Source organism: Glandiceps talaboti, chromosome 6 (genome assembly GCF_964340395.1).
Source record: "Glandiceps talaboti chromosome 6, keGlaTala1.1, whole genome shotgun sequence".
Classification (NCBI taxonomy): Eukaryota; Metazoa; Hemichordata; class Enteropneusta; family Spengelidae; genus Glandiceps; species Glandiceps talaboti.
The window spans coordinates 18,095,863-18,110,618 of record NC_135554.1 but is presented as its reverse complement, the minus strand read 5'-3'; the positions used below and the strand labels follow the sequence as shown (position 1 = coordinate 18,110,618).

General features: G+C 34.1%; 1 protein-coding gene across 1 annotated transcript in view; it reads right to left on the bottom strand.

Annotated features, from left to right (window-relative positions):
* Positions 1-2,056: 2,056 nt before the first annotated feature.
* LOC144436771 (metalloprotease TIKI1-like) overlaps positions 2,057-14,756 on the bottom strand; it is a 35,944-nt gene continuing 23,244 nt past the window's right edge. The window contains exons 4-6 of the mRNA XM_078125631.1: positions 3,505-3,604; positions 2,725-2,922; positions 2,057-2,318 (exon numbers count right to left, since the gene is read on the bottom strand). Of these exons, the coding sequence (XP_077981757.1) occupies positions 2,126-2,318; positions 2,725-2,922; positions 3,505-3,604 (491 nt within the window). The 3' untranslated portion in view covers positions 2,057-2,125. The remainder of the gene's footprint in view (positions 2,319-2,724; positions 2,923-3,504; positions 3,605-14,756) is intronic.

Here is a 14,756-nt window from a genome sequence, read left to right as displayed (position 1 = left end):
AACCAATTTTGGCAAGTATAGTATAGTATTCACACTTGCCTATGTTATAGAGTTATAACAATGTGAAAATATAAATTGATTTAGTGATATTACATGTGTTGTCAATATAAACATGGGAACATTACCTTTGTGATACTGCAAGTGCTTGTCAATATAGATAATACATGAGTTTAGTAAACATGGGAAACCATTTTTGACAAGTGCGCCCTCTAGTGTTGAGTTTGAAATGGGTTTCACTAAAACCTTAGATATTGTCGGGCTGGCTGTGACACAACAGTGATTCAAATCTTGCCCAAAGACTTTATAAAATTAGGAACAATTTCAAGGATGAAACCAGCAACGTGCAGTCTGCAAGTGATCCATGACTCTAACCATTCAAAATAAAACAAACCAAAAATACGTCCATTGAAACCCCCTCCAACATATTCTTTGATGGTTGGTTGGATTTCTACTTCTTGGCTATTATCGGCAAGGGGTTCAGAGTTCGTGAAAGGTTAAAGGTCAAAGACAAGAAACAGCAGTACATTTAAATTCAGTGGGTTTATTTCCAATGATAACATGTTGACATGGTTACCGACTTCCATTCACAAAGTTGTCAGTGATGATTGTCTGTTCACAGTCAGTACAACAAGCTAGTAAATACACGTACGAGCATTTTGTATCTATCACAAATGGTACAGATATTTTGCAAGAACTTATTTCTTTTTAAAAATCTTTTATGACAATTATTGTACAATATGTCCATTTCACATGCAAACCATTCACAACTCGTGAATTGTAAAATTTTAAGAAATGTTCACACCACCCTGAAATCCATTATTAAGGACAAAAAACTTTACGCCTTTTTTTTCAAAAATATGTACATGTATATATATTCCATACGAATTGTCTTGTAAATTATTCATAAGTTATGCGGTCATAATATAAACTGTTTTTATTTCTTAAATAAATAATTACACATATCTGTTTTTGTCAGTTTTTAAACCCCAAAAATCATGAGAATTTCACCTCTGACCTTTGACATAAGACTGACTTGTGCTATGAGGCAATTTACATATTAAGCATTTCAGAAATCAAGAAGAATTCAAAACTTTCTTTCTTGCAGACAAACAACTCTTGAACTTGAGGAATATGAGGAGTCCAAAATAATGTATTTTATTTCAGAAGAAAACTTTCAATGCAAGTTTTCAAAAAAAAAATCTGTTGTTATCTAGCCCTACAACAGTTTATGATGGTATAACAACATACCAATGTTTCAACCTTGCTTTCAACAACTTTTTGCAACTCTGCGACTATTTTGTCTGTCACACAGACTAAAATGGTGACATCATGTAATTGTTGACCAATCTGACTGCAAAAATGCAATCATGTGACAACAGCACTGAATCAAGTATGAGCATCAGCCAATCAGTGTTGAGATCAGATCATGTGATTGTGTCAGCCAATCAGACAGCAAACATGAAGTCATGTGACTGTCAATGGGATGTACTCCATATTTTTTTTTTACACATTACATTTATAAAATGTGAATTATGAATTTGAGTAACATTTAATTGCCAACTTGAAATTGTAAGTACAAATTCAATTCCAGATATCGAGACAGATGGAGTAAAATATTTTCAACCAATCAGCGATTGCAGACATGTTAACTCTCAGAGTAGATTTGTTCACTAAATTTATTGAAGCCATGCATGCTTGCTTGCTCACCAGGGATAGAGATGTCAGAGATTGACCTTTGTCTAGGGTCAGTTACCTCATTTGAATTTTGACCCCATTTTATCCTTATATGGAGTTGCAAAATGAAAGTTTGGTAACATAATAACATTTGGTGCACTTCTATCAAGCAAGCTTTATCTGCATTGTACAACGTTAAATACACTATACAAAACTACTAATTGCAGCATATAAACAAATACATTCTCTATACAGGATTAAAAAAAAAAAGACTGAGAATTTATAAAACTTCACGCTGTTCTCATCAAAATATATTTGACTCCAAAATAAAAGAACGGACTATACAACATAGCAATTCGGTCCATCATTGGCACACACACAAAAAAAGGCAAAGCAGAGAACTGAAAAAATTTTTTGAAAATGCAATTTGAAATGTACAAAGCTTAAAAGACTACACATACATTGTGATACTGAGGTAGGATGTGACAATACTAATGATAAATACTAGAGGACTCAATAAATATCTACAGGAATTGCCATTAGCCATATATATGAAATATATACTCTGAGACAAATAAGGAGTGGTTGCTATGGTAACAGGAGTGTCAACATCTTCAGCGAATGGTGTTGTTGTTGGCTCAGGACTGCAAACAAGAAGAAGAGGAAAACAGGTGAATTTGACTGAGAAAGGCTTCATAGATATGTTATGCCTGTAGCAAGCAATGGTTAAATATGCCCAGTAAGAATAGTAAGAGTGCTATGGGCACTTTTCCCTATGCAGCAAAAAATCCCCCCCCCCCCCCCCCATATATATCATTTCTAAGTCATTCAGACTGGTCATGAAATGAAAGTATCACTAGCATGTACACATATACTTACTTTTTTTTTAATCATAATTTTTTTTTAAGCCAACCGATCAAACAACCCATTATTTTAAGGTGTTATGATGAGAACCAAGTAAGGGCACCCATATTCATTAAAAAAACAAATCTTGTATTTTCTGTGTTATCAGGTACAACTTAGGTTGTGCAATAATTTCCTACAGCTTACCTTATTTTTTCAATTCGCACCCACAAATCATTAAACTGCCTTTCACGATCTCTGTCTTGATTATTTTGTTCTCTTCTCCTCTTCTTTTTCCTTCTTTTTCTTTCTTTATCTTTGTTTCTATTTTTCCTCTTTTGGTCATTTGTAATCTCCACTGGCCATTGCGTGTCATCTGGGCCCTTATTCTCTTTCCTCCATTTCCTGTGAATGCAAAACTAAATTTATCAATTCTGAGAAATCTCCGTAGAAATACATACTGAATAGGACTTGTTTATCAAGACATTATATTTGTGGAGTCAAGATGGTTGCATGGTTAGGGAGGCAGGCATGTAATCTGCACATTTGCTTGTTCAATTGTCACTTCTGTCATTCTTTTCTGAATGGCTAAGTTCTTGGGGAAGACTTGAACCATGACTATGCCACAGTCAACTATACAAATTTCATATAAATGGGGACCTGGTAGGACAGATATTGTTATGCAAAGGATTTAATCCTGTGCAGTTAGTGGCAAAACAGAATGAAATGCATGCTCCCAAGAAAATCTATAGTCATTTACTGCTTAATAAGTCATAAAAACAAAAGAATTTAGTTTGTGGTGTTGAGGGCGCTATAACAGCAATGCACATAATTCTCTACCTTCTATTTGGTCAACAATTGTGGTTTCATAACCCCTTGAAAAATGTAAAACTTGCATTTTTTGACAGAAAATTTAGTTAGTTGATTAAATTTTCATTCATTCTTTTTTGTGTGCAAAATTTTGCAAAATATTTTTGCTGTACAAACCTTTTCATTTTCCGTATGTCTTGATCCGGACTGACGTGTTCAATTTCATATCCGTCATTTTGTAGAATATCAATCACTGTATGATTGCCAAGAAAGTGACCTGTCAACAGGAAGTGAAAATACAGGTTAATTATTGGGGATGAGACAATTTCATGTTGCATACATACAGGTTCTACGGTATAGTTAAAGGTGCCTAATTAGAGAGATTTAGCAGAGCTTACAAGAATGAGACGACAAGGGCAAACGACTTCGCGTCTGCAATCTTATCCTGGTTAGGGCAAAAGTGATTAAACAACACTTCCAAAGCGCTACCTGAAGTGAAATGTTTACAGTGGAGATGGTGATGATGATCACAGCGTGATATTCTCCACCATATATATTTCAAGTGTAGATTTTTAGTAAATCACGGTCTAATCGCACTTAGTTCTTTACAAATTAGCTAGAGTATATATTCAATCAATTCTTGGTGAAATTTGACAGTAAACAGGAGGGTAACTATGTCAAAATATGCTCTTGTATTCACTTACGAGAAACTTGCTGGTTTCTCATCAAAAAAGGCTCGCTGACGACAATCGAATATTTTACATCTGCACTTTTTAAGACATTGTCATTCTCATTTCATTCTCATCAGCTCTGCTTAATCTCTCTATTAACATGATTTGAAAAAGACAATTTGCAAAGTTAAAAAAAAACTCTTGTTTTTCTAAATGTGAACAGAGAATGAAAAAGAACACATACAGGTTCTAAGCTAAAAGTATTGGTGACTTATCAAGGGGGTTTGAGAAAGAAAATCTGCAAAAATAATTTATTACCAAAATGTTGACATCAATACATGTACATACAAAAAGGATTCAGTTTCTTCTATTTCTGACTTTCGAAATGACGAATCATGTCAGAAAATCATGGAAAAACAAGAAATTTATATTAGACCCCCAAAAAGAATTGTTTCTGGTCAGGACATTTTTGTCTAAAATGGTTCGACATTATGATTTTTTTTTCCATAACAAACCTGTAACTCAGTCTACTATTTATGGCCGTCACTGTTCTTTTTATTTAGTACTTTAGAACGTTATCTGGGGCGATGTCATTTGCTTGTTCATGATTAGACTGCATGGGCTGAACAAACACAAACAAAAAAAGACCAATGCAAGGGTATTTAAGTGATGCGCCCGCTGACCAGAAACAATTCTTTTTTTTTTTAGCCTTACATAAACATGATTAAAATGTGTTTGGTACAACAGAATTAATGAGTGTGTTTAGCCATGCACACTTCATTTAACAAGTTTATGCAATGATTACATTTGTTTATTCTTGTCATTTCAATTGTCTGAACCTATGGCAAATCACTGCTATGATTAATAATTATATGTGTCTAAACTCTAGTACAGTCAAAATACTCAATACTTAGGTTGTCAATGATGTGCTGAAAACACTGTTAGAGCGCCCTCATGAGGTCAGATTTCAGAACCAGAACAAGGTATTACAAAGAAGCTATAAAATACAATTTATCAGAAATAATTGAGTACCGGTAAAAAACAACAATCTCCAAATGTAGCTGGGTCGCTGTGCCTATATCTGACAAAGATTTGATGGAAACACTTTTCATTGAATTTGAAACAATTCAACTCTGAGACGATACAAACTCTAACCAATGTATACAATTCTCTCATGGATTGTCCTGCAATTTATGAATGAACAAAAAACAAATTTCATGTGTTTGAGAATACCCAAAAATCTGATAGCTCTCAGAAAAATCCCGCTTTCATTCCTTTACATGAGTCTTAGTTGTTATTTTCTGCCAACCATACATCTGAAGTCACCTTGTTTAAACTTGAAAACAGATTTTCCTCGGATAAGCTGCCAAGAAGATTGAAGCATTACTATCTAAAATTCTCCTTCACTTACTCTCAAATTTCTTAGAAAGCATTGACAACGACTGCCTTTAATATTCAGGCACCGCCAAAGTACTACTTCATGCAGTTCAATTTTCTATTCAGCGACAAAATTACCTATAAAAGGCCAATTCACCGGTTTGAATCTTGCTAAATTGCATGAATTGGGTTTTGAAATATGATAGCCCTTCCGGCACAATGGAGTATTGCTTTCCGACAACATCCTTGAACAGACCACTGATTTTAAGTCTTACCTTGATGGAAAGGTTCTACTAATCTCATAATCCGCAAACCAATTTGAATGTTTACAACGTTGTCACTTTCCCTAATCTTTTTAAATCAAGACCGTTTTTGTGTAAGTGTATACTTCCCGAACAACTGAACCAGGTGGTCGTTTTTTTGTGATACGAATATAATGCAAAGTACCTGATAATTTACACCTGGTTGAATGTGGTATTATTGTTGTTAACATCTGTATGCTCGTAAAATTTGAGCTGAAATACCGCGAGATACATTGTGACCTTAATAACCTCAGTTTTAGCTCTATCTCAAATACATGAGAAGCAAAATATAACTCAAGAAACTTTCTCTAAAACAGCAACTAAAGTAACAATAAAACTGTACCCGGATCTACAAATACTTGAGCCTAATTTTTCTAAATTGTGACAGAGAAATTTTCAAAGAAAACTGTACTTGGAGCTACACATATTTAAGCAAGTTTTTCTGATAAATGTAAATGTCTAACAATATTAAAATCTATCAAGTTTTGCATTATTAAGTATCTGTGATTGTTTTTGTTTTTGTTTTGTATTTTGACACATATACAAATTCTTGCTATATCTCATTATATTCCAACTTGGTAAACGATTCCATATAGGGACTTTAAACTAAACTATCATCACTATGAAGTAATCATTACTTTCAAAAGCGGCAGAGGCTACATTAGTCTATATGTAGTTCCTATACAGTATCATTATTACGATTTACACCTCCACTCACAGTCTAGTTCCTATATAGTATCATTGCGATTTACACCTCCACTCACAGTCTAGTTCCTATACAGTATCATTACGATTTACACCTCCACTCACAGTATAGTCAAAGTCGTTACTCTAGAAGTCCTGAGATGTGAGGGATGCCACAGCCACAGCCACCCAGACCAGTCATTAACACAATGTCTTTGTTAATCAATCTCAAAATTATAACCAATAACACAGTCCCTCATAAAAGTTAGTGTTTATTCGGGCAGTAATATGTAATGTCCAAATATGGTATATTTGTCAGCTCAGGATGCTTATACTTATACACTGTTTACATCACTCTAATAGTTGGGGTTCACTGATTGGATGAACAACTTTTTGTGCTGAATGAGGGACTAAATTAGCCAGACATGGTTTAGTTAGAAACCACCTTTGCATCCAGACTAAGGCTACATCTATACATTTAGTTCAAATATCTTAGAGCTCCTCATGAAGTGTGTGTGTCATTAATGAAAGCACTATTTATTACAAATGCAACGAACCTTTTAAATGTTTCTTGTTTGACAAATCACATTATATCCTGACCCCTTTACTGGCATCATTTGATGACTGCCAACTACACCAGTCACATGCAGCAATATTTATAGATTTCTAAACACTAACTCTGACAGAGTGATGTAGTGCAATGTAAACCATAGAAAGGCAAAGTGACAGATCAGAGTGGTGTGTATATTTGCTTTAACAATTTATGGGCTCACATTAAACTAACAATTATCTGGTATGTCGCTCATGCTGAACTTAAATATCGCCATGGTAATTGAACTGATCTAGGATGTTTGATAAAGGGCAAGGATTTATACTTGTTTTTTTAAAGTCAGGGTTATGTTTGACGCATAGATCTATGATGTTTAATATAGAGTAACGATTTACAATTGTATAGTTGTTTTTGAAGGTTTGTTATTACGGCTACATGCCAGGTCTGTAGTAGTATACTGTACAGACATTGCACTTTGGATCAGGATGGACTTACATATAACAATTCAATATTGTGATCAAGGTGTCTGGACCTATGAAACATTTGTTTATAGTGTTTCGTCTCAGTATGTGTATTCATACACAAACACTTAAAATTGTTACAATATGATTCACAGTATAAATGCATGTTTAGTGTTTGTATTCTGTGTCTCCTATGTATGTCCATTTATACCATGTTTGCACATATGTATGTATGTATGTATGTATGTATGTATGTATGTATGTATGGATTATATTTAGAAATGTTCGGGTTTTCACCTGGCATTTCTCTGTCTCGCCAATTTTTCCTTTGAAAAAGAATATTTATTCGAAACGTCGGATTTAACAGCTATATATACGGACTGGTTTATTAGTTCCTTATGCATTTCTATGTATGTATGTATGTATGTGTGTATGTATGTATGTGTGATGTACAGTAAATGCATGTGTGTGTGTGTTTGTGTGTGTGTGTGTGTGTGTGTGTGTGTGTGTGTGTGTGTGTGTGTGTGTGTGTGTGTGCACGCGCGCGCATGTATCTGTGTGCATCTGTGTGCTACAAATATCTGTCATGGTCTAATATGGGATATTGATTTTTAGTCAAAATGGGTAAACTAAAATGGGGTCTGGGGTTGGCAGTATTGGCTGTACACTCCTACCAATTGCTTCATGACCACTGGTACCACCCCAGAGGTAAAAGTTCTGTCGTACCTGTAAGTTTTATTACTCAATATAATGAGATAATTTGTTCATAACTTGTGATACACAACAAATACATTTAGCGACTGTGCTGTATAGTACATACATACTATTTTCTGATTTGTACATACATACATACATATATACATACATACATGCACACTTCTTGTATCTACCATTTCAACTACCGGTACCATAATTACAGACAAGTCCTGTATAATATTCTGCCTGAAATGAAATAGATTTCCTACATAAAAACTGAACTTTAATCGATAAAATTTTTTGACCTTAGACAAAATATTTTGTACACTATAAAACTCTAAAAGCTGATAACTTAATTGTTGTGTTGTCATTTCACAGAGTAGGTCTATCGCCGTAGGCAACGTAACTTTATACCCTGGTTATAATTTTTAATATTCTCAAATTAATCAACGTTACTGAGTAAAAAACGGAAATTTCATAATTCCGCTTGTTTCTCGATGTTAAGGATTTATACTCCAAATATTTTAAGGCTTCATAATATTTTTATACATGTGATTTTATTGATTTTCATAATTAATAAGGAAATATAACATTTTGTTATCTTCACCTTATCATGTCCATCTGTGAAATGTAGACGTGTGGAAATAGTAAATCTACAAATGGGAACTTGAGGTAGATGGCAATTTTCTTTATATTCTACAACCAGCCAAATACTATGCAATGAAGGCATTATATAATAGTGGTCTACAGCATTCTCTAAACCTGGAAACTTTCATATTTTGTTAATTTCGTTAGAAAAACAAAAACGCAAAAATATGTAGTAGTGAAAAAATGTTTTCGCACATGAACACAGTGTACCAGTCTGGTATCAGTGAAAGTTAGTCTTTGAGAACAAGCTGAAGACTGTACAATTGCAAAGATTTTCGAGTAGTGAAAAAATTTAGGTTTACAGTATTTTGTATCTACTAAAGGTTTCATTTTGAGTTGGTTTGTGCATGTATGTATAAGACATCCTAATACATTCATGGTTCATTGATTTTCAAATCGGCATCGTACTATGAGCATTCTTGGCATACCTACATGTACCCATCACCCCCCCCCCCCCTCCCCAATCAGGTACGTAGGACTGGTGTTAAGTTTCCACACAAGAAAATGAATTGTCACTTATTATACATGGAAATTATTCCTCTTTCTGAAAGTTTGGGTCTGTCTGTCTGTCTGTGTCTGTCTGTCTGTCTGTCTGTCTGTCTGTCTGTCTGTCTGTCTGTCTGTCTCTCTCTCTCTCTCTCTCTCTCTCTCTCTCTCTCTCCCTCTCTCTCTCTCTCTCTCTCTCTCTCTCTCTCTCTAAAGTGAGCATGGCATGATTATTTTGAGAATAAGAAATTAATCTAGAACAAGTAGGAAGGTACTTGATGGAATTTCTTTTTTTTTTATATATGTGCTTTCTCTTTATTTTTAACAAAAATGAAATTTCAAATCTCCCAACAGTTACAAAGTTTATATAGCCTGGAATCCATGTCAACTCCATGACACAATTTGTCTATCCAGTACCTACCATGACATGACATGGAGATTCCAGGACAGCATGAATTCCTGGGGTAAACTGAAGGCCATCATCACATTAGCATCCCTTTGGAGAATAAAGTCTCTCCTGTTAAAAGTAACATGCCAATCATTCACATGACAGCCCTGAAGTCCTGGCCAGAAGTGCACCCTGCCTAACTACCCCTAGTCTAACCAAGCAGAAGAAAACAGTGATGCCTACAGACACATAAAACTTATGGTTTACAAAACAAACATGTGTTACATAGACCAAATAAACAGACTGTGGGGAGCCATCATTGCTGGTTCAGATAAAGTTAATTAAAGTTGATAACATTACATGATTTTAATGAATATTTGATAAGAACAGGGCATACTGTACATTACATCAAATTTAAATACCACCACGGTTTATTTGAAATGGATCTCAGACATTCCTTCTATGTGAACAGTAATTATATAATTCAGAGTTTACACACAGACTTGTACAATATGAGATTAACATTCTGTGTAAAGTAAACTAACATAATTATATCACAAAGTTTTTTGTTAAAACTTTTGTCTGTTGCAGAGGTGTACTGTGAAGTGGCAAGACATGTGTTTTTAACAGGTTATTACACCATTCTAGGTTATACACATGTACTGAAATGTTTGTTCATCAGTCATGCTGTTGATTTAGTGTCCCTGGGTACTGAGGGTTTGGGGTTTTTTTAGTCCGAAACTGTGTTTTATACCAATAATGTCACTCATACACAAAATGCAGGGAACTGATGATTCTATTACAAACTAATGAATTTCAAATCTTTGCTTTTTAAATGTACTTTCAAGTTTTCTGATACCTCAACATTAGTCATAGAATCAATTTGATGCTTACACAAGTAAAAATGTTATGTGGATGGTATTAATGATCACAGTGACATCTGTAAGTAAACTAGCATAGCCGATCGGTAAATAACATTCCATAATGTCAATGCACTGGATAGATTGATTGATCATCAACTCAAGATGTTTGTCCATTTTCAGATTCTAAGTTAATGAGGGATTACGTACCGGTAAATATCTGAAGTTGGTATAAACAGATGATATTTAAGGTACTCTGTACCAATAACAAAGTTTGCATGCAGTCACGTAGATTAGACAAAGTCAAAGTCGGAAAATATTGTGGCACGTTTTAGACCTTCAGCATTATAGTTGTTGTTGTTTTTGTTGTCAACACTGTCATTGTTGTTTTCTTTTTGTATTTCAATGGTGGATGAAATAAGATATCTATGACTGAAATCTGGTTTTTTAATAAAATTCTCTGTTAAACAAAAGTTTTACTTAGTATGGCCTACTTTGAAATGTCAAAAGTATGAATACAACATTGTACTTATAAACCTGTAAAGTTAAGATTACGGTCCCAGAAACCATCAATCAAATCTGAACATAAATAGCATCATCAGATCTTGTCTTTAACTTATTTTGTAATTTTTGTGTTATTTGAGGTAATTTATCAGTCTGTGACATTTTAACATGGCAGATGTCTAGCAAGAAAATGCTTTTCAATCCACTACTGATTGGAAAGATAGACAAAAAGACATACAGATTGAAAGGACTTTTATGACCAGTAAGTACATCTGATGAATTTACTGACATTTAATTTCTGACAGCAAATTTTATGCGAGTATTTTTATTTATTTCCTGTTAAGGCAGAATGTACAACAAATTTCTTGAAACTTTGTCACATGGAAGAATATGCTTCTTGTCTGTTTGAAATAACAAAAGAAACTTGGGGCCTACCATCTGGTTTACAAGGAAATTGCCAACATTCTATTTTCCCAGAGGTGGCCATATTGGATTTTGTGTTTCTATTTTCCCAAAGGTGGCCATATTGGATTTTGTGTTTCTATTTTCCCCAGAGGTGGCCATATTGGATTTTGAATTTTCTTGAACACACATTGCAAAAGTAACAGCAAAGAGTTTTATTTCCAAAGTGCTTTTCATGTTAACTTCCAACATGAAGAATTAGCATATTGAATACAAGGATGTTACACATTATGGTATCAGTTTAAGAAAAAAAATTTCAAAAACAAAAACTTGGACATTTAATTGTGACAATTACAAAGCACAAATAGACCTAGTAACCATAGTATCGAAGTTTCCTGAATGATATCACTGATTTATGGATGTAACTGAGTACAAAAAAGAATCAAATTTGTCAAAAACTGACACCCATGAAATATGATTATTAAATTGATCATATAGCTGAACCACCAAAGTAGTCTGCTAGTAATTCTATATCTTTATGTGTAGTGCAGAAGTCATATTGAAGCTATATGACGTAAATCAATATTTTAATTCACACACATGAACTTTAAATTCATACATTATAAACATTTTACTGCGTTTTTATACAGTCAGAGATCTGAGTTGTTAAAAATTGATATTATTTCTACTATAACATAATACATATTTGATACTATGAACTGTTATGACCTACTTTACAGAATGTCCATACATTCTGAGACGATTTTTTAAAAAACTTTTGTGAAACTTAAAGAGGTATTTTGTGTATTCTTTGAAGAATATGTAAACTTTAAACCGAAATTAATTTATTATGAAAAAAATTATCTCACGCATAGTGTTGTGGTTCGAGGATTAAACACATTTGACGAGTTATTACGACTAGAAAGGAATAAATAACAAATAATTTCAAACGTCTTCTAGTCTGTAGTCTATTTTGCATATTAAAGCTGAGAAATTATTTGAATAAATTTCAATTGCAGTTGAGATTTGGTGAATGACATACATGTTTGTACATTTATTTTGTGTTTTTAACTTCCTCAACACAGAGATTTTTTAATTGATTCTCATTTTTTGTCGACTTTCTAGGCAAATATGGTTCACTGTCTTGCCACTTGTTTGGTTATTAAACTGTAACCGATTTATTGCAATTGTTGCATCAAGCCTATCTGCATGATTAAGACATTAGTTAAACCGTTACAGGGGAGGTCCGAAAAATGAATTAAAGCGTGTTACCCGATGAATAGTATGACCTCCAAAACATGTTGTTGTGAAACTGTTTTTGTCAGCAAGATATATACCTTACAAGTCATTACTGTGAAACCAATTTTAGCCAGCAAATAGGTTGAATTACATGGTTTTGTCCTATTCAGTCTGTGATCATTCTTTAGGGTACAGTCTACTTCAGTGCCTGTCAGACCACACACGCTTTTTTTATCGGACAGAGTACATCATGCGTAATTCGTGTCTCCTCATGTAGAAGTAGTGTATTGTGGTGAAATGAGCTGCTCAATGAAGACTAACTCCTACAGGTTGATAGATGGTATGTCTGGCCCGTAATGAGAACTGGGAGATGAGTTGCAGTGGTGTAATACGACTCCATTACAAGTTTTATCATCATTACAATTCAAGTAATGAGGATTTGTTTGAATATACTTTTTCACTGCTCTCTCTGAAGTTTGAGTTGCTTTGTTGAGATTGAAGTGAGAGAGAGAGAGAGACAGAGAGACAGAGACAGAGACAAACAAACAGACATGCAGACAGAAACAGAGACAGAGAGACATAGGGGAGAGACAGAGACAGACAGAAGAGAATACAGACAGACACACAGAGAGACAGACAGACAGAGAGACAGACAGACAGAGAGACAGACAGACAGATGTGAAGCAACTTATGAATGAGACAGACAGACAGACAGACAGACACAGACAGACAGACAGAGACAGAGAGAGACAGAGAGAGAGACAGACAGACAGAGACAGAGACAGACAGAGAGACAGACAGAGAGACAGACAGACAGACAGACAGACAGACAGACAGACAGACAGACAGACAGACAGACAGACAGACAGAGACAGAAACAGACAGACACACATAAATAGACACTGGAGGAGGAAGGGAATATTAGGACTGAATACATGTAGATGTTATTTTGAAATCCCATTATCTGCTTCAAAAAACTTATGCTTGTACCCATGGGGAGTTTCATATCATTTCATCTCCAAAAAAAAAAGCTACAACAATTTGTATTAATTGAATCAACCTATACTTTCTCCAGAGATTGCAAAAAATCCATAACTGTTTGATTGGTACAATATACATGTACTGTATTAATGCACATACATGATGTATTTCACTCTGTGTTATACAATATAAAGCATAAATTACTCTTTTTATATTTAAGAAAAGAAGACAAATGACAATGACAAAATATTTCAAAATATTTTGAGCTATTGTTTTGTTTGCTAATAATATTCCATATACTGTTTATATATTTTTATAAGCTACCATACATTTTTTGAATTACAGACATTTTCTTCCTTTGTTCTGGTTGTTTGTAATTCTTTTGATTATTTTTCTGTTACAGAACAAATGTGTAGTCACAATGTTATGAATCACTGCTTATTTGCAAGCATGGGCATCATTATGTGTGAGATTTTGAACAACTTCATTAAAAAACATAAAAAATATACAAATGTGTCAGTCCTGGAATAGATTTATCATCCCTTTCTTTGGCAAGTCAATGTTTTCAAATGTTACCCCTTTGTAGGTGGACATGGCTCATACCTCAGTATTGCAAATGATAGGGTCAAACCATTACATAGGGGTGGAGGGTTGTGATACTCCACAACAGTATTCAACACATTACTTAGACAGGGAGTTCAAAACAGCTCCTAGTTTCAAAGAAGAAATCTCCTACGGGGACAATGTCCAAACTAAAAACAAGACGACTTGTCTTTCTATTCCTGTAATTGTGCAAGAAAAGAGCTCCAATTGACTTTCAAGTGAGTTGTCATCGATCACACATCTGTTGACTCCGCAACGCTATCAGTTTGGCCAATGTGTGTAGTATGTTGACAGAAGTTAGTTTACACGATCAATGATCAAAACATACATCGATTCTGACAAATAGTTATACAGTAAACCGATATCAAACTTGATGGTCCCTCACAACATGATTTATAGCTTCCTTTCTCTATTCATAGTAACTGTAATTGTTATGATGAACTTTAAGATGGAACGAAATGACGGAAGATTGTATGATGAACTTTAAGATAGAATGAAATGATGAAAGACCATAATATATGCATCAGTGATAACATCCACTGTGATAAAATTTATTTATGTCATGTCACAAATGACA